The sequence below is a fragment of the Fringilla coelebs genome (genome assembly GCF_963513975.1).
Source record: "Fringilla coelebs genome assembly, chromosome: 3".
Classification (NCBI taxonomy): Eukaryota; Metazoa; Chordata; class Aves; order Passeriformes; family Fringillidae; genus Fringilla; species Fringilla coelebs.
The window spans coordinates 97,710,623-97,730,011 of NC_140030.1; the positions used below are offsets into that span (position 1 = coordinate 97,710,623).

Here is a 19,389-nt window from a genome sequence, read left to right on the forward strand (position 1 = left end):
GTTGAGAAAACAAGCAATCTTTATATTTCAGGTTCTGTTTCTATGCAACAATTCCCCTTCAGCACAACCTGCTTCTTCCTTTGATTTGCACATCTTGCTCAGTTCTGCATCTTTGCCTCCTTGATTGTTTTGTGTTCATGTCAGTTTGTGAAATCAAATCCCATTTTTGAACTTTTTTGTTTTGAGGTATGTGTCATTTTCACAATCCTTCATGTTCTTCAGCCTCTTTTGTGATGGAGCCTGCATGACATTTTGCCTGCTTTGTGATCTTTTTTTTAATCATCTTGTTTCCTCTTTCTCTCTTCTTGTTGGGCAGCTGTTGGGCTGTAAGTTATCTCCTTTCAAACTTAGATTTCTCTTTTTGACTTCCCAAGTGGTATTGAACTAACTGTTTTTAAGTTCCTTACATGGGAAGAAAAGCTGGTGACAGCATCTACTTGTGCAGCCTGTTTCTGTGCAGTGCTGGATGCTGACTTCCGTGACTCTGTGTGACTTTTCTGACTCTGTTCTAACCCCTTGTGAATTACTGATACTTTCTGAATTGGTACTTATATTTTCCTACTCAAGGGTGTTTGTTAAAACTGGCACTAAACTGTTGTATGAAGTAGAGCTGCATCATCTTGGTTTTTGCTTCAGGCCTTTTCAGATTAATTTATAATACCTGTGCAACTGTTCCTAAAGCCTTTCCCTTTGCAGTTAACACATGACTGAATACGCTGTTGAAATCTAAAAACTTAGGAAAATCAATTGGTAGAGAAAGGTATGCAGGCCGTGTTGTTCTTGATGGTTTCTAACCTCACAGTTTCTGTGAATAGGGGATTGAACTGCAATAGAGTCTTTTACATTAAGTATCATAATGCTGTTATATGATGCAGAATAATCTGTTAATATATCTTTGGGGGGTTTTTTTGCCCTCTATAAATACCACTTGCAGTGAATCTACTGTCTAAAAAATCCCCTAAAAAAGAAGCCACATAAACTTATTTTCTAACTGATAGTGATCTTCCATACTTTCCTTGCTCAAGTTTGTTAACAGTCTGTGGCAAGGGACCTTTGCTAGCTACATGAGGAAGAAATACATTAATTATGTGACATTAAGGGATATATAAAACTAGTTACAGAATTATATATTAACAAATATGGTAATTTGTATGTTCATCACTTGCTGTCAGAGGACATGCTACATTTCATTTCTAGCTAAATTCTTATCTTTCTTATTTGTCTCAGCCTAATCAGGCACAAGGATCTGTAGCCATTTCTTGCAGAAATTAGGCTTGAGATTTTTTTTCTTTGCTTAGGGTTCTGTGGCTGCTGTAGCTCCTTTTGTGCTTTTGGGAAAAACCCTCTGCAAAGAGAAATATTCTTACTCCTTTTTAATGCTCACTGCATTGCTGAAGTGTAGTAGTAGGAAACTGATTTAATGGTTATTGGTTTTTTTCCCTGCCCGTGGAGTTCAGGCTTTTGGAGTTAAATGTCTTCTTCGTACAAGCCAGTCCAGAAGTTCAGAAACTTCAGGAGACTGAGCTATCCTTTAATTTACTCATTTCTTGTATTTGGAGTATCACAACTCATATTTTTAAGAGGTAACTTTTAATTCTGTAGATATTGATAGTCTTTGGGTTTTTGAAGATTACTCAAAAAGAAGTTTAAATTTGCAAGCAAGTCCTATACCTTAAGTGACTGTGATTTCCACAGTCTTCTAAAACAATGCAGAGAAAAGAAGGCCTGGATTTCACCCTCCTCATCAATCCAGCGACAAGAGTGCTTGACTTGGAAGTATTGCAGAGAATATAATTCTTTGACTGTCAGTTTTGGAGGCATATTGAAATACCAGTTAACTTGGTAGAGTTTTTACGGGGCTTAGTCTGTAGAGCTGCTTGCTGAAGCTTCCTTGTTTGTTTTTTTTTCATTTTATAGTCGCTGGAAATGCTGAGAATTAAATTGGCCTAATTAAAAGCAGCCTCATGAGAATATAGACAGCAAATTATATTTCAATATGGCTTTAGGTCAAGTTAATATCTTCTTGTAAAGTAATTGTTCTGTACCTATTTATATGTAGGTCAGCCAGTGATGAGGTCGTTATTACTTTGTGTTGAAGTGGAAGTTTGGAGCATTGTCTGTTTTCTGGGAAAAATTTGTTTTATCTTCAAATTGTTGGGGAGCAGGAGAGAAGCTGAAAGAGCTTTAATTACCTACTAAGTATTTTACCTTCAAAAATGAGTGTTTTGACACTTCTGGGTAGTTTTGTCTTTTCTTCATGTGACAGAGTATGATATGGTAAATAACAGCTTGAGTATAATCTTAATTTCTGCTGAAAACTGTGGGACTCTGTAGTTCCTCCAGGTTCTTGGTGGTGCTTACATGTTTTGGCCTGAGGTTTTGAATGAAGTTTTGTTCCTTTTTTCTCTGTGTTAGTTTATTTTTCCAAATCTGAAGTTGTTCTTTCACATGAATGTGACACAATTTATTGTTTGCAGTTGCTTGGATTTTCTGTGTTCATATTCACCAACAAAAGGGGAAACAGTCTTTCTTACTAATGAAGTGATTAAATTGGTGTTCGTAAGTGAAGTCTTCAGTCCTGTTTAATGTATCCTCTCATACCCCTTAGGGAAGCTTTTGCACTGTATACTTCCAAAGTATATGATATGTTTATTCTTTTGCAGTCCTCTGCATTTTCTACCTAGTTTTGTACTTGCATCACAAATGTTCTGGACGGTATGGTCTTGGTTTCATTTTTACTAGCATGGGGTTAGTCCGTGTAAGAGCACATGGAGTCATGGGGTGGATTGATTGAGAAACTTTACTGGGATTGTCTTTAAAGCTGAAGAGGACTAGTTGCCATGATCTGCTCTTTTGCTAAGGGAATTGAATAAACTTTACTTTGTGTTGTAAATGTAGAAAGAAGTTTTGTACGTGAAACCAGTATATTAACCTAAGCGGAACAAATAAATTATTATCTTGCATATTTTTCTGTGACTCTTTCAGAAGCAGTGGAGGAACAAACTGTTAATCTCAGAGCCTTCCCATTGTGAACTCTTAATTGCATCAGGACTTCACTTAGTGGTGGCAGAATTCTATATTTCCCCTACTAAAGGTTGTGTTGCTCAGAACCCTTCTGGGAAACTCCTTTCCTTGGCTTTTTGAGAGTTCGTTATTCACTTATGCACTTAAAATTGCAGGGTTCTGAGAATTTTTCAGAATGATGCAAGCTTAAGAAATATGGGCTTTGAAGTGATAGGATAAGCAGATTGGGTTGTTGCTGCTAAAGAGTTGCAGCTGGGAACTGCCAGAGGTGAAATTGTTGAATGTACCTTAGCTCATAAAGTTAACACTTTTGTTCCTGTCACTATTTTTCTCTCAAGATTTATTTACAGATTGCAGCGTTTTTACAATGAGAGCTCTTACTGTTTTCTATGGTTTTTCATATGAACGAGGTTTTGCTATTCTCCTTCAAATAGCAAGATTAATTTGTTAGTTTTCTAAATGTGGCACAATCTATTCTCTGCTTTACCTAGTTTTAAAAACTCACTATGTTTGTTTCCAGCACTTTTTATTATCTATCTGACATACTGCAAGCTTTATTAGGGAGATCATAGAATGGAACAGAAAAAGTAAGTTGTCTCACATATTACAGCTGGGACAATTGAGTTAAGTTTATAGTAATCTAGTTATCCTTTAGGTTTTTATTATGTCTGCATCAGAGTTGTGTGAGGTGATTTATGGGAATACATACATGCCTAATAAATTATATTATCAGTGTACGCTCTGACCTCATGGCTTCTTTTGTCCTCCAAATTCAGGAAAAGGACTTTGCAGTAAAACTGCTTTTATCTTTGGTCATTCTTTCTTATTAAGCAATTTAGCAAACTGATTTTTGTTGTTTCTACTGGGTCTGTATGTCTCATGCTGTCTTGGGTGACTTTTTTTTTCTGGGAGACGCTGCAGGTGAGTAATTATTGTTTGTGTCTGCATGTAGAGATCTATGATTAAAGCAACTACTTAATCATACCTTCAAGATCATGCAAGTCTAGATTTTTGCTGGAAGCTGAGCAAGTGTAATGGAATTCAGACAGGGAATCCTATGGGATTCATGTATATGAATATATATCATATAATCCCTGCTGTGAGTGTACAGACTTCATAGATTGCTTCTCAGTCCTGAACACTTGAAATTCAAAACATGAAAATTTTTTAAAATTGGTTTTATCCTATTCGAGTAGATGCACTTTTTATTGTTATGCTTCCCTTAAAAAAGCCAAATGTTGTATTAAAGGCTGAATCCTCTTGTAAGTTAAGCTTTTGATTCCTTTAATTTTTCTATCTGCTAGAGGCTTTGGCAACAGGAGCCATCACTAACGTTGGTTGTGCTTTCTGCTTCATTGGTTTAGGGCTTCCCTCTGATATCCTAGAATAGTTACTTGACTGTGATGGCCTTAAGCCATTAATATCTCACATTTGAAGAGACCCATGGACAGTGAAGGATTTAAATAAAGCATAGCAGAAGTTACTGGCCAACTGCCAGCCAGGGGACAAGTGGCTTCCCTTAAAATGACTGATGAAGCTTGAGCAGAGACATGACTGGATTAGATGGTGACTAAGGAGTAAACTGTGGGCTTTTCCTAAGACTTGGACAGTCTTTCTTGCCTCCTGTATCCAGAAAGGGGATGTGGTAGAACCTGACATACATGCAAAAGGGGAGACTCATCTAAGGAATCATCACTTACTTAAAATAAGTTGGTGGTGTTTTGGGGTTTTTTTGCTTTTTTTTGGTTGGTTGGTTGGTTTATTAAATAAGACTTTTTTTTATTGTGGCAAAGGGAATTATAACACTTGGCATACTTGAAAGGAGCGATGTCAGAATGCTGTAACAGCTTTAACCTGACTTGATCTCTACTGTAATCCCAAATCCACCAATCCCCTTTGCCTTGGTTCATTATCTCTGATGTCTGCAATTTAAATATGTTGAAGAATTAGGTATTAATCTTTTTTTGAGTTCCTTCAGTACTGAAGGTCACAGAGTATTTTATTTAGAGGCACGATTCAAAGCTTAGGCTGCTTTGGGGTAACACATTTAAAACTTGAAATCTTCTTTCCAAGGTAAGTTAAAAGAAGCTGTGTTTGGTTTTGTGGTTTTGTTTATGATTTTTTTTTTTTTCCCTGAGGTGTTCTCTTTTCTCTATGTAAAATGCTTACAGCCTTCCTTAATGTTTGCTGTTGATTAGTATTCAGGTGAGGTATTGAGTTAGAATATAAATGACAGCTTAACAGTAAGACCTGTTAACAGCAGTAAGACCTGTCTGTTGTACCTTTATGGCTTCACCTTTAAGATCATACATAAAAGCTGAGCACTGATGCAAGTTCAGTTGTTTATCAGATTTCTGGTAACCTTTACAAGAAATGTATCTGAATGTGTCCAGAAGAAGTTACTATAAAATTTCAAGGGATGCTGATTGGCAGATGTAGGAGAGAAGACAGTTTATGTATCTAAATGGAAGTTATTTCCAAATATGAAAGTGGAGTGGAAGAATATGTTGACTGGCTTGCATCACTGATTTTAAACTACTGGGTGGAATTGTAACTGAGTTGCTAGGGAGTTCTGGACGTATTATGCTAGGTAGTTGTGGCCTCTTTGAAATTGTGCCTTCCAGTAAATGGAAAATGCCTCTACCTATTTAAAGGAATCCTTATATTGGTTGGACAGCAATGTGTGAACTAAATGTAATTGTAAGATTTCTTTTTAATCTCAAATGAATAGCGAGATAAAGTCCCCTCTGAACCTCCTTTTTCCCCAGCTAAACATCCATAGCTCCCTCAGCAGCTCCTCTTGGGACCTAGATTCCAAACCTTCTCTGGACTTCCTCCAGAACCTCAACGTCCTTTTTGAAGGGAGGGACCAAGAACTGGATATAGGTTTTGAGGTGTCACCATTGCCAAGTACAGGGGAAGAATGAGGTTCCTGGTTCTGCTGGCCACACTATTCCTGATCCGGCCAGGATGCCATTGGCCTTCTTGGCCACCTGGGCACACACTGCCTTATGTTCAGCTGTTGTCAGTAACACCACCATGTCTTTTTTTGCTGGGACACTTTCCAGCTACTTAATCCCCAGCCTGTGGTGCTGCCTGGGCTTGTGACCCCAGGGCAGGACCTGGCACTTCACCTTGTTGAACTCATACCATTGGCCTTGGCCCATTGATCCAGCCTGTCCAGATCCCTCTTTCAGGGCCTTCCTACCCTCCAGCAGAACACAACAGCAGACACTTTCATAGTGTCATCTGCAGAATGACTGAGGGTACCCTTGATCCTCTTGTCCAGATCATCGACAAAGGTATTAAATATGACCTGCCCCAAAATTGAACCCTGGGGAGCTGCTGACAGGCCTGCAGCTGAATGCAACACCATTCACCACCCCTCTTGGCTTGGCCATCCAGGGAGTTCTTTTATCCAGTGAACTCCTGCTCCACCTGAGCCATGTGCAGACAGTTCCTCCAAGAGAATGTTGTGGGACACAAGTATCAAAGGCTTTCCTAAAGTGCAGGTAGATAGATGACAGCCACAACCTTGCCTTCATCTGCTCAGTGGGACACCTTGCCATAGAAGGAGATGAGATTGGTCAAGCAGGGCCTGCCTTGCAAGAATGTAGGCTAACTGGATTGCTCTTGTTGTCCTGCATGCACTGTGTGATTGTACCGAAGATAATCTAAATACCAGCATTTAAGGTCAGTTCATAAATTTCATGGCTTGGTTTTGTAGCTATATCTTCAGGGATCCAGGAGAAAATAACTATAATATATTGCTGCAATATGCATCTTGTTGCTGGTTGACTAAAGAATTAAAGAAAAAGTGGTGGATACTCTTACGTAAGAATACTGTTCATTCTTTTGCATATAGACCATTGAAAGATTTATTTGCCTAAGAAATACCAAAACAGATTTCTTTCATGACTTGTGCCATTCTGTGAGTTTAGTATATGTTGCTAGTTCTAACTATTAGAGTTGTGTTCATAACAAGAGTTACTGATTTTGATGGCAAGTTTTACTCAGAAGTGCAACTTTTACATACCAGTGGAGTGCCCAAGTCCTTTACTGTTACACTTCTTGTCTGTGCTACTTATCTGGTACCTTTATTGTTGCTTCTCTGTTTTCCTGTTTTTCCTTATTTATTTACTTTACTTTAATCCATGACTTTTCTGTATAACCTTTAAGAATTTGTTGCTTGTTTATTTCCTCTTTAATTCTTTCTGTTGTACATGTGGAAGGGTACCCCAAAGGGAAGCAAGGTGCCCAGATATGACAGTCCAGTGCCAGAAAATATATTGGATTTTTGGGTAGCCAAGGTAATAGCTATGGAATGTCATGGGCTTGGTTACAACAATGAATGGAACATAAGCAGAGCTGAGGTGGTGAAAATTGTAGTGTAGTCCTCAAGACTCAGTGAATTGTCATTTGAGCTGGATTCAGCTTGGAAGTCATGGATCCTAAATCACTGTCATACTGTCCTAGCTTCAGGATAGACTGGACTTGCTGGTGACCTGAAAACATAATGCAAGATTGGCAAGTGTAGTCTAGCTCACTGCTAGGAGATATTTAATTTTTGATCTTACTGAATGTGAGGTGAGTGTCACCTCACATGAATTTTTATGTATTTCTTTAATTCCTTCTTTAGGACATGATCTTAGAAAACAAGCTGAGAATTTAGGGTCAGCAGTGAAACTGTCACCGATGAGAAGTTTCTTGAACTTCCGCAAGCCTTCTTACTCAATGTTTTCTAATTTATTGGCTTTGCTTAATTTTTGTGTCACAGAATCTAACTCAACATTAGTATGAGTGTAAGAATCTCAGAGGTGGATTTATTTTCTTTGAGTAGAAGTCTTGTGTTGAAGAACTGCTAATTTGAGGAGGAAGTATTTAGTAGACTTGCAGTCTCTCTGCCTGGAATACTTTCAAGCAAAGCAGGTACTTAGTAGCTGGTTTGTATAAAACAATGCAGAAGTCACCAAGTTGTTTCAAATGGTTCTTTCCAAATTTTGGCAGTTAGTCTGCACTTTTACCAGTTTTTCAGTTAAGTCTTGCTTTCAGGCAGCTCTATTTGGATATTCAAATTTTAGGCAGATTTGTTCACTGCCTGCAATAAAAAGCTTAAAAGGTTACTTAATTACTCCAAGTCAAAACACAAATGCCAAATTCCCTGGTGATCTTATCTATAACATTTCCTTTACAAGTTTCCTTTTGCAGTGTATAAATTTGATATTCCTGTTAAATAGAAGATAATCAGGGACTGTTTTTCTTGATTCATAGATTCCTCTTGGACTGACAACAGCATTACTGTGTTGAGTAGTTTGTTCAAGGGGTTTTGAGGGTTTTTTCTTCTTCTCATGGAATTTAACAAAAAAGGCTAAGTAGAAGCATATTCATACTCTTTCTGAACAGGATAGATTAAAGTATTTTTCTTGCTGCTTTTTTGCACTGAAATCTTGTTCTTGCTTTTCTTGTTTTAAGCCATATTTTTTGTGGTGTCTACAGAAACTTTATGTATGTCTTTCATCTATGCTTTGGTAAACTCCTTTTAGTGTTTAATTCTCTGATATGTACCTTATAAAACATATAAATTACAATAGGTGAGATCTTGTCTATTTTTGTGACCAACATTTAATTCAGAAATTCAAATAGTAACGTGGCTTAAAGCTTCCTGGGCTTTATGTGAAATTTATTTTAAACCACTGTAGTTGTGTCTATATGGCATGTTCTAGTCATGCAGAAGTTTTTAGAGCCTTGAAAACACATACCATCATTTTTAGTTTGACTACTTGCCTGCTGTTTTTTGATGAGGGATACGAACCTCTGACAGCCAAAAAGCCCCCCCACCCAAATCAAGTTTCTTTTCACCAAGAAGTTCTTCACTGTTAAAGCTTTATGAAAGTGACAGTACATGGAAAATGAGCTCGAAGGAGGAGGAAGAATTCTCTGCAACAGGTAATTGTCATCAATATTAATTTTGGTGGTATGGAGAACAATGAGAAAAGAAAAGAGAAGCATTTTCTGTGTTTGTGGAACAGGGAGAAGGGTCTTATGTGTAGGCTCTTCCCTAAATGTGAGCTGCCAGCTGCTTCCATCTTTCTTTTTATTACTCCCATTCTTTAAAGTTGTGGTAGGGGGTGATGGAAAACAGCTTTTTGTGTAATTTAAGAATTGAAGTTGGCTATCTATGCCTCATTCTGGTCCCCAGCTGACATGGCCTGGACTGTTTCACTTGCCTGCTGAAGTTTCTTGCTTTTGTTAACAGTGATAATTAGAAGTGTAGAAGGTACAGGAATAGATGCAAGAAGCACAAGATACATTGTGTTGCCAGGACCCCAGGAGGTGCCCTTGCATCATAAACACAAATGCAGGAACATCTAGTGCAGAGCTGGAGCAGCCGGTGCTGTGACAAGGTGGTTTGCATATTTAAGGCAATTTACAAGGATGAACATCTTACATTGCTTTTGTATGCTGCCACAGAAGGTAGCGAATCTTGGACAATCGCTCCTGTACATGTACTAAACAAATCAGGAGACCACTCTTGCCCCTTGTTGAATTAAGTGCCTGGCTGTGGAAAGAACCTAATGTTTTAAACTGTCTAGGGATTAATGTTCCTTTGTAGTGACTGACACACCCCCCCACCCCCTTTGACGGACTAAATCTGAGATTAGTCCTAGAATGAAATTGTGGCCTGCTGACATTTAAACACATTTTCTGCTTTTGTAAAAGCAGAAAACTAATTGAGGGCTGATGCTGTAATTTAGCTCTCTGAACTATTTACAAAAAGATGCACACCATGCAGAAAAGTTATGCATAATCAGACCTAGAAACAGTGTTCTACTAATATATGCTGAAGAACTGCTTTGCAGTGTACAAGCTGTTTTGTATAAACAAATGCAGATAAGAATTGAAATTCTGTTACTAATTTTGCTAATTGCTAATTTCCTTTTTTATTTTCTATCCACAGATCTTCATGTCTTTCACTAAGAGGAAATGTGTCAAGATAATTGCCTCAACCATTGTACCTAGGATCAGCATATACAAAACTGATCTTAAGATGAAAGAGTGATTAGTATTTGAAATAATTGCCAGGGGAAAAAAAATCGGGAAAGACTTTTTTCTTTCTTTTATAATTTACAGAAGATAAAATGAGTAAAGTCCACAAAGAGGTTATCCTTACCTAGTAAAAAGGCATGGCTGCTGAAGGGAAAAAGAATACTTAGTAGAAAATTGCAAAACCCATTTTTGTTCTTAAAGGAACACATTACATGTCATTTCGACTCCTTTAGTGATGTGTTTTGACTTTTCTCTAGGAAACTGGCATTTCTGTAGTATTCAGAACTGGATCAACCTTCTGTTAGTAGATTTTGGACTTTTCCCTTATCTGTAATTATTTCTGTCAACAAGTCATGATTTTGTGCCTGTTTAAGTAGGAATTAACTTATAGCCTCCTAACAGCATTTAAGAAAATTTCACGACTATTCTAAAAGGATAAGGGTATTCAAAGTATCTGTAATATTTCAGCTTCTTTTTCTAGTGGTGCAGCTTGAGAGAGAGCAGAGTTCCAGCAGCCTGGTAGTGTGATACCCAGATGCAGCTGGGGAAGGCATGTTTGCACTGGGCGTAGGCGCAAGTACATCTCTTGTGGAGTGTTGACTCTGTAAAAGATGCATTTCCTCAACAAACCGTGTGTCACTGGTTTCTAAATGTGGTGATATAGTGTATATGAGCAGATACTCTGACTTTTTGTGAGGTATACTAAGTATATATCTGGCAGGAGACACTAATATTATAGGGAGGTTTTTAAATTGACAGTCTTATGCTGTGTCAGAACCTTGTTACTCTACAGATGCATTTGTATAAATGAACTTTTTATCAGAGATGAAATTATATCTTTGGAGTTTTATACTGGCTTTGGTCTTTATAGATTAGTATAATTTCAAACTATTAAGTGAAGCGTAAATGCAGTGTTATTTTAATGAGTAAGGTGTATAATTATAATGATCTTTTTCAGTAACTCAAATTTTCTGTTAATGGACTCAATCACAAAGAATATTTTCTAGTATTATTTAGAATGCTTCCTCATCTGGTGTTATAATTAGGTAATTCTTTGCATTAAAACTGTACAGATGAAAATGTGTATCCAGTTTCTTTCCCTTTTCTTAGAGGGTTTATTTGATACCGAATGATGTCTCATAGCTGTGCTTTGCTCCCTGCTTTTTTTTACTGAGCACATGAATGTGGATATAGCTCTAGACTCTCCATTTTACTTACTGCTTGCCTGTTAAACAATCCTTGCTTCTTAAGCAAGAAGAGTATTCAGCCTACTTAGTCCTTGTGTTTCAGGGTTTATCTCCTGTCTCATAGAGCATATACACGTTCTGGTAAGCAACCTTCTTGTACTGCTGCTTGTGGAATATGATAAAAAATGCCTGCTTCTCAGACCAAGTCATTCCTCTTAATCTCTGAAGATCAAGGCTTTTATATGGACCGCCGTCTTTGTGTTTGTCCGCGTCACAGCAGTGTAAATGGGAATTTTGGCATGAATAATTCAGATGTTTATTTGTACCAAAAAAACCCCTTCCTACCAACATCCTTTTAAATCTAACAAGAATTTTGGATCTCCTGTGAAGATGAATATTCAATGCGTCAATAGCAGGTAACTGCTTTTTAAAATACTTTACTTAAATACTATATGGAAAATATTGAATAATCTTGTAATTTTTACATTGTCATTTACTACATTTTTCTACCCTATTAGATATCCAAGATCCAGTCCTGGATAGGTAAGTATTCTGAACACTTATTTTTTTAGCAGTAACTGTTTCAAAGAAAAGCTAAGCTGAAGTTTATTCACTTTTTTGCCTGATCTCCAAATAATTTTTTAGGCTACTCCAATAAGATTACTTACTTATAACTTAGCAGGTGCATCTAAATGCACAGTTAAGTTCCTTATAAACATTACACTTACTCAGTTCATGAACTGAAAACAGTTACTCCCATTTTTTGTTTTGTCCTGCTTGGTTTTCAGAATCATTTTATGTGTCTTTAGGCAGATTGATTATGGTAGCCTGTACGAGAAATTAATTTTCTCCCAAGACCTGAGCAAGGATGTAAATGCTCAGAACAGTAGTAGTTAAGATTGTATATTTATGTGTATGTGCATAAATGCACTGGTTTTAATTCAACTTTCTCCTTTAATTTGCAGCCTTCCAGTCTGGTGTTTTTCTTGCCTCTTCATGACCTCGTGTCTTGAGCAGCCTAGCTGGATCCCCTGGTTCCTGTTTCTTCTTGTTTCAAAATTCTGCTTTCTCCCATTTTAGATTCCCTACCCTTTTGTATTCATATGCATACACTAGCCTTTTGCTACCTGTTATGGTCTTTGCTATTTATCCTGAGACTTTGGTTGGGTTCCATGCAGTATTTTCCATGTGGCACTGCTCTCCTGGATTCCCTGCCACAGTGCAGTTAGTTTTTCTGAAGAACGTCCCTGATGTGCTTTTGAGGTTTTAATGGCCTGGTTGTCCTCATCTACATTTCTGTTCTGCTGCTTTGTCTTGCTCTAATAGACATTGGAGGAGACATTAAGGCTGTACCTTTTTCTGCCCTACTTAGAAAGCAAATGCATGAACATTTTTTAAAGAACCAAGAGAGCCTGTGGATTGTGGGGGATGATAAGCAAAGTGAAAAGTTCCTGAGATAAAAAAATGCAAGCAACTCCCCTGAACAGCAACAACACATCTTCTCTTGGACATGTTTAGATTCATGAGATGTTTGTTCTGCTCCTTTCTGCTCTAATTAGGAAATGCAGTCACATTTTAGCTTTTAGGCTAAATGTAGTTCTTTCTTTTTTTTTTCCCCTTCTGTCAAGTAATCTCTCTATTTCTGTTTGATTTTGTATCATTCTGATGAGCCTTTCTTTGCAAGTGCTCAACCTCAGCTGTGGAATCCCTTATGCTCCACACCATAAGAGAATTGCTGCTGAATAGAATATCTTAGACTCATATGAAATATGTTTCGTTTTCTTGTGTAATACACTCCCTTAAAAATATTTGTTTTGAATGTGGTTATGCATCTCCTCAGTTATCTGGCTGCTCCTTTGCTAATGGATTCAGAAGAGTCATTAAGCATGTGTGTATTGTGATCTCTGGCTCTAAGTGGGGCATCTGGGGGAAAATACCGAGTTTAAGTGTTTTTTGGCGTTCATATTGCAGTAGTTCATGCTGATTTCCTCGAGTACAAATTTAAATTGTTGATACCCTCAAAGTTCTAAGGTTTTTGTGCTATTACTCTGTTGTTGTGCAGCAGGGGTTTAAAGTCTTAGTTTGACTTTCCATTCAGTTACAAAGCAGGAACATATTAACATAGTACATTACAAAAATATTTAAATGTAAAGCTGTTATGTCTGAGTTTCTGGTCATGTAAAATTCTTCTTTTGCATAATTCTTGCTCTGTGAATCCTTTTTTGAGGGAATTGGGCAGGTGGTTCAGGGAAGAAAACAGTTTTCTTATGCAAATTGAGTAAGATTTGTCATCGGAATATATAAGGACATGTCTGTTTCTGCTTATGAAATAAAATGGTAAAATAGGTTTTGTGAAGTTTTGAAATGAAAATATTTTTAACTTGAAAAGTAACATTTGCTCAATATATAAGTAGTGAGTTTGTTTTTCTGAGTTTAGAATACAGGATTGAAGTTCTTGTCATAATTATGTGAGCTGCCGTTTTCATGGAAATTCTTATTTAAGGAGACCTCTTAATGGTTTTATATTTCTTTGTATGTTTTGGTAACATAGATATATCCAAATAAAACACAGTCTATGATTGTTGGGTCTGAAATATATATTTTTAAATAACAATGTAATTGGTATTGCCTGAGATTTTTATGGTGCTGAAATTTAAGTTAAAGCTTATCTGGGAGTAATTGCAACTTTGTTCTTTTTTTCTTTTTGTGTTTCAGGGAAATGAGGCGAGCTACCCTTTGGAAATGTGCTCACACTGTAAGTTTTTTTAAATTGCTACACTGTATTGTTACAGAAGTCAGTTTGTTTGGAGATTGATACAGACAATTTTCATGTGTGTTATGCAGTTTATATACTAACTAAAAGAATAAAATTAAAATGTTAAAAATTACCTTTGGGAATAATACAGCTTTTGCTGTTAGATTGTAAAATCAAAACCCAGTCCATCTTTAAAACAGAAATCACTTAAAGGTTTGAGGGTTTTCTTTGAGTCTTCCATCAGAATATAAAAAAAAAATTTATGATAGTCTTGATGTCTGTAGGGTGAAGTGTAGTTCAGCCAGTGGGGCTTTTCCATCAGTCCTGGTGCTAGCTCCTCAGGAGTGTGGATCAGTCATGGTGCAGTCTGTGCTGTGTTAGGAGTGAAATATATTGCTTAAACTGGCTTTGTGCCTTCAGGGGAAGGGAGAGGTTGGGACTAAATGAGCTCTTTTTCCCCTTGTGCAGCTAAGCAGTTAGGTGAGAACCCACTTGGTGTTACTTACTTTTGGCCACGTGAGAATAAAATTCGTTGCTCCATCTCTTGGGGTTGGTCTGCCCTGTAAAAATGACAAAGTATTTTTCACTTAAAGCTGACCAAAGAAAGGGTTATCTTGTGAAATGTCCTTGTGGTGTTGTGCTAAGTGTACCTATTCTTAGTTGCGTTTTCTATTCAATGATTTTCTTCAGCCCTAAAGTGTGTGTAGACATGTCTATGTGTCTTCTGAACCAGTTGATAAAATTCCTTATGTTGGGTGAATCGGATCTTCTTTTTAAACAGGATAACCCTTCAAGAGAGGCACTGTTTCCTAGATTCCTTTCACAGTGCTTGTCTTGTGCTTGTGCTGGCCTGTGGCTCTTGTAACTTGAACTGTAATAGAAAATAAATGGTCATGAAGAAATCTTTGTCTAAATATGTTTTTTCAGAGAAATGAGACTTTAGCTGGTAATTTGCAAATCCTCTGTGCCTAATGAGAACATGTACATGGATTCTAATTTGAGTCATAAGTAGGCAAATACTTGGGAATATCATCCACAGCAGTGCATAGCTGTGTAATACTCTCAGTATATTTTGTTAAATGCAAATATGTGGTTGGAGTTTTGTACTTGATGAAGACTTTAGTAGTGTTTTCCTAAATCTCATATATATATATAAAATATTAATCTTACATTACTGCTCTGTTGGTCAGAGTTTTGTTATGGACAAACTGGTTCCTGGTTCCTCAAGAATTTTTTTTTTAGCTAGTCATGTCAGTGTCAGAGTTGTAAGCAGTGTGTTGCCATCCTTAAGTTCTGATTCTAGGACAAACTATATTCATTGGTAGCAATGGGCATCCTAAAGGTTTATTATTACTCTTCTTTGCTCATTTTTATTGCAGAGAAAGTGAGGATTTTTGCATAATATTCTGTGGTTAAACAGTATGTTGAGGCTGTTTAAATGTGAAGTTTTCCATGATAAAAGGTTGTTCTGCTCTGGTGGCCTTTTTCACCGCAGGAGTTTGGCTGTATCCTGGGCAGCATAGCTCAACACACCGGGAAGATGGAATTATCACTGTCCCTTTGCTTAGATGGGCCCAGCCTGCAATGATAGTGCTCTGCTTAAAGACCCTGAGTGCCTCATTATTCTGAAAGCCCGGGGTTTTGGGCATGGGTGTGCACAGCTGAATGTCTGAAAGCAAGCTTGCAAGTAAATGTTCATATTGTTCTTCAAGTGTTAAATGTCCCTGCTGCTTTCAGAAATTGTCACTGACAGGTCTGAACTTTTCAAGGCAAGGCCAGACAGTGTCTTTGAAGATCATCTGATGCGGTGACTTGGTTTGAAAAGACAGGTGTCTGCTAAGGAAGGCAGGAGCCTCCCCTGAACTGGAAACTGTAAGCCCCCTCCCTCCGAGTTGTTATAAATTTGAAATTAAGGAGGGCTCTTAGGCAGAGATATGGAAGCAGGAATAACAGTTCTTTATTAGGGAAGAAAATAAAAAATAAAATAAACAATGCAGTAATACAAAACAACACTGACAGAATCAGAATATGACCTGGCACCCTGTTGGTCAGGGTGTTGGTAGCAGTCCTCCTGGAGTGGCAGATGTGGTTCTGTTGGAGCAGTTATCCTGTAGAAGGGTGTAGTCTTCTTCTGAAGATCTAGTGGAAAAGGCAGCTGTTCCTCTGGGAATCCAGTGGAAAGGCTGTTCTGGTGTCTCAAAATCTCAGATTCTATCCAGTTAGGAATGCTTGGCTCCTCCCTCTGGGTGGAGTATCTCACAGTGGGAGGCTGTAATTTTTTATCAGTCCTGCAGTGATGCTCAATGGCCCATTAAGAGCAGATGTTTCCCCAGAGGGAGGATTGGTTTGTGGAAGAGATAAAGAAAGCTGCCCAATTAACAGAAGATAACTGCCACACCTCTAACAGATGGCAGATAGAATACACATATTGCCTTGCAATCTAGGGCATACAGATTTTGAATTTTCCCCTTTTGGAGATTGACAGTTAGTAATAATGTATTAATGCTGTTTGCATGGAGACATTGGGTCATAACCTCTGCTTGGTGCTACAGTTGCTACTTAGGTTTCTCATAAGAATAGTTTTGTGTTAAAGTAGGCAGTTACATGAAGCAAATTGAGGCTACCACAGAGAGGATGCATGCCATTAGACAGTCAAGCATCTTCTTTTAACCTTACATTTTAGAACATGAGTTCTTCTCAGTGGGTGAATTAGTGTTGTTGGATTCCTTAAAATGGTTTGATTTTGTTTCTCAGCTATGCTGTGCCAGAAATTACTGAAAACCTACCACTGTTTTCCGTGGTGAAAATTTTGATGTCAGCCAGAATTTGTCAAATTGTCCATAAGAAAATTTTATTATCACAAAAAGATGTAGAGAAGACTGTTTTGTAAGAGAGTAAAGAATAGTTTATACAACAATATTTTTAATATAAACACTCTTTTGTAGCATGTTTGGATTTTAGGCTAAGAAGACTAGTATCTCTTTCCTAACTTAAGAAATTGTAATTGACACATCTGAAGTCATAAAAAGGATTAGGCCAGCTGTGTGTAAGCATATACAAGATGAGTGGTTGAATGTGTTCTCAAGGGTATCATCTTTTTGAAATCTGATCTCCAAAACTGAAATGGCTGACGTGGTTGCTACTCTGAAACGTTATATTCGTGAATCAGATGAGGCTGTAGGTAGAGGTGCAAATTTTGCTGAAGGTCTGTTTTATTTTGAGATCTCTGCAATACATTCTTCTAGGGGAAAATTAGTCTGGAAGCATTTAAAATTCATTTCAGAACATGTTTGATTTTTCAGAATTTCTCCTAATATCTTTGCAATATTCTTGTCGATAATGATTTCATGTTTGAAAAGTTAGTGGAAGTGGGGCTCTCTGTGACCACACTCTGATCTGGCTTTTGTTAGTTAAACCTTTGAACCAGTATTCTAAGAGTATCTGAAAAGCCAGTCTTTTAAATACAGGGGTAAACATTTAGATTTGAGAAGTGCTCAGTACCTAATTGCTGAGAGATGTACAGCTTTTCTAAGGTCTGTACTCTTTGCAGATGCCTGTGTATATATTGTGTGCTCTGAAGCAATGGATGTACCATGCTTCTTAATGCATATGCAATTATTCTGTTAAAGCATCACTGAATGTAGTGGATTTCAGAAATCTGTGGGTTTAGGGCATTCTTTACTTTTGGCTCTCAGGTTAATAAAAAGTTAGCTGTGTACCTTTATGTTAATTGTAAAAAATAGAATTTAATTTTTTTTCCTGAAATTACTGTTTTCAACGTAAAGCACACTGAAATTAACTTCTAATAAAGCTTTTTGAGTTGCTGCTTGAATAGTTTTTACAGTCTTATCTGACCATCAGTTACATGCATAACAATTTGAAACAGAATTGTTTTAAAATCTAATGGATGATCCTCTACTGCTGTGTTGAGGGGTAGAAGCGAGGAACTCAGCAGTGTGGATCAGCATATTAGGAAGTAAGCAACTGAGATAAGACTCCTGCACTAAAATGGGAGTGAGGCAAAGCATTTGCATGTAGTTTCTTGGAAGCATTTTAACTGGATTCATCATATTTTTAGATGTATGCAAATGAATCAAGAGATGAAGCAGGTGCTGGCCCTAAGAATTTTGATACTTGGACAGAAGAGGAGTCTTTTGAAAGTACTGATAGTTCTTTAACAAAAAAAATCCTTAGTACCGGAACTACTTAACACCTGCCTTATTGGTAATTACAAGGGGAACAGAATCCAGAATGGATTATGAAATAAACATAAATAACTCTAGGTGTTTTTAAAACAGTGCAGAATTTGATGTTTGGGCAGGGCTGCCAATAAAGCATTTTAAAGAAAAGCACTTAGCAGTTACTGTTTCCAGCCGTTTTTTAAGTTTGTGAGCTCAGGCATCAGTGTGATGGTGAGGGGATACTGTCTGATTCTGCCGAAAAGCATGGGAAGCACAGGGCCCCCTGTCAGCTGGGGAGTATAGCACAAAAAAGGGCTAATTTGGATCTGAATGCTCAGGGTTGCTGGGAGTGTGGTGATGAGTCACAGGCAAACTCTGCTTCAGACAGGGTAAACAAAGCTCAGTCCTGATTTTCCTTAGTGGTGGTATCGCCCTTTTTTACACTACTATGGCCTTGGACTTCCTAGGAGTTCCTGGTGTTTTTATCTGGCCTGGTCTCCTGAGCTGATCTTAAATTCTGCCTGCTACTGCCACCATCAGTCCTTTCAGCTCAGCTTTCCCTTGAGCTGAATATCTTGTGCCTTGCATTTCTGCAGAACTTAGGAGAGTTTGTGTGGGCACTAAGTCATATTTTTTGTTCAGACACTGAGAATTAATTTCAGTGCTCTGTTCTTCAGTGAGAGCTATGTGGAATTTTAAGAATTCCACAAGATTTCCTTGTCTTTTGATAGGGACAAGGAAAATGCAGGCATTGTAAAAAAGGGGAGCATCCATCTTAGATGGGAACTGTTGTGTATGTGCATTTTGGGAGATAATGTCAGGAAAAAATGACTAAGATATTATTGAAATCTGCTGTTATACATAAATGTATGCTGTTTTCCTTTAAAAAATCCAAAGGAGAACCAAGAAACAAACATTAAGCTCCAGAAGACCTGCATAGTGTTTAGGTAAATTCAGCATAGGCAGGGAGAGTCACCAGAAATGAAGACTTGTGAACTGAAGAAATAGACAGAAGGTATGCCAATCTAAGGCATATTATACTGTGATTTATTCATCCCTTATTTTATATTTGTGTTCTTATTTCTTAAAGCTGTTCTATGAAGACAAAGATGCTACTGAAATACAAATTTTTTTCAAGTGTATAAGCTTTTTAAAATTCAGCTTGTGGAAAGGATTTAATGGTAGGAGAGGTGCC

General features: G+C 37.5%; 1 protein-coding gene across 1 annotated transcript in view; it reads left to right on the forward strand.

Moving 5' to 3' along the window:
- The window catches only part of PPP3R1 (protein phosphatase 3 regulatory subunit B, alpha), a 38,612-nt gene that overhangs the window by 9,209 nt on the left and 10,014 nt on the right, over positions 1–19,389 (forward strand). Inside the window, exon 2 of the mRNA XM_084202973.1 lies at positions 13,974–14,013. Within this exon, the coding sequence (XP_084059099.1) occupies positions 13,974–14,013 (40 nt within the window). The remainder of the gene's footprint in view (positions 1–13,973; positions 14,014–19,389) is intronic.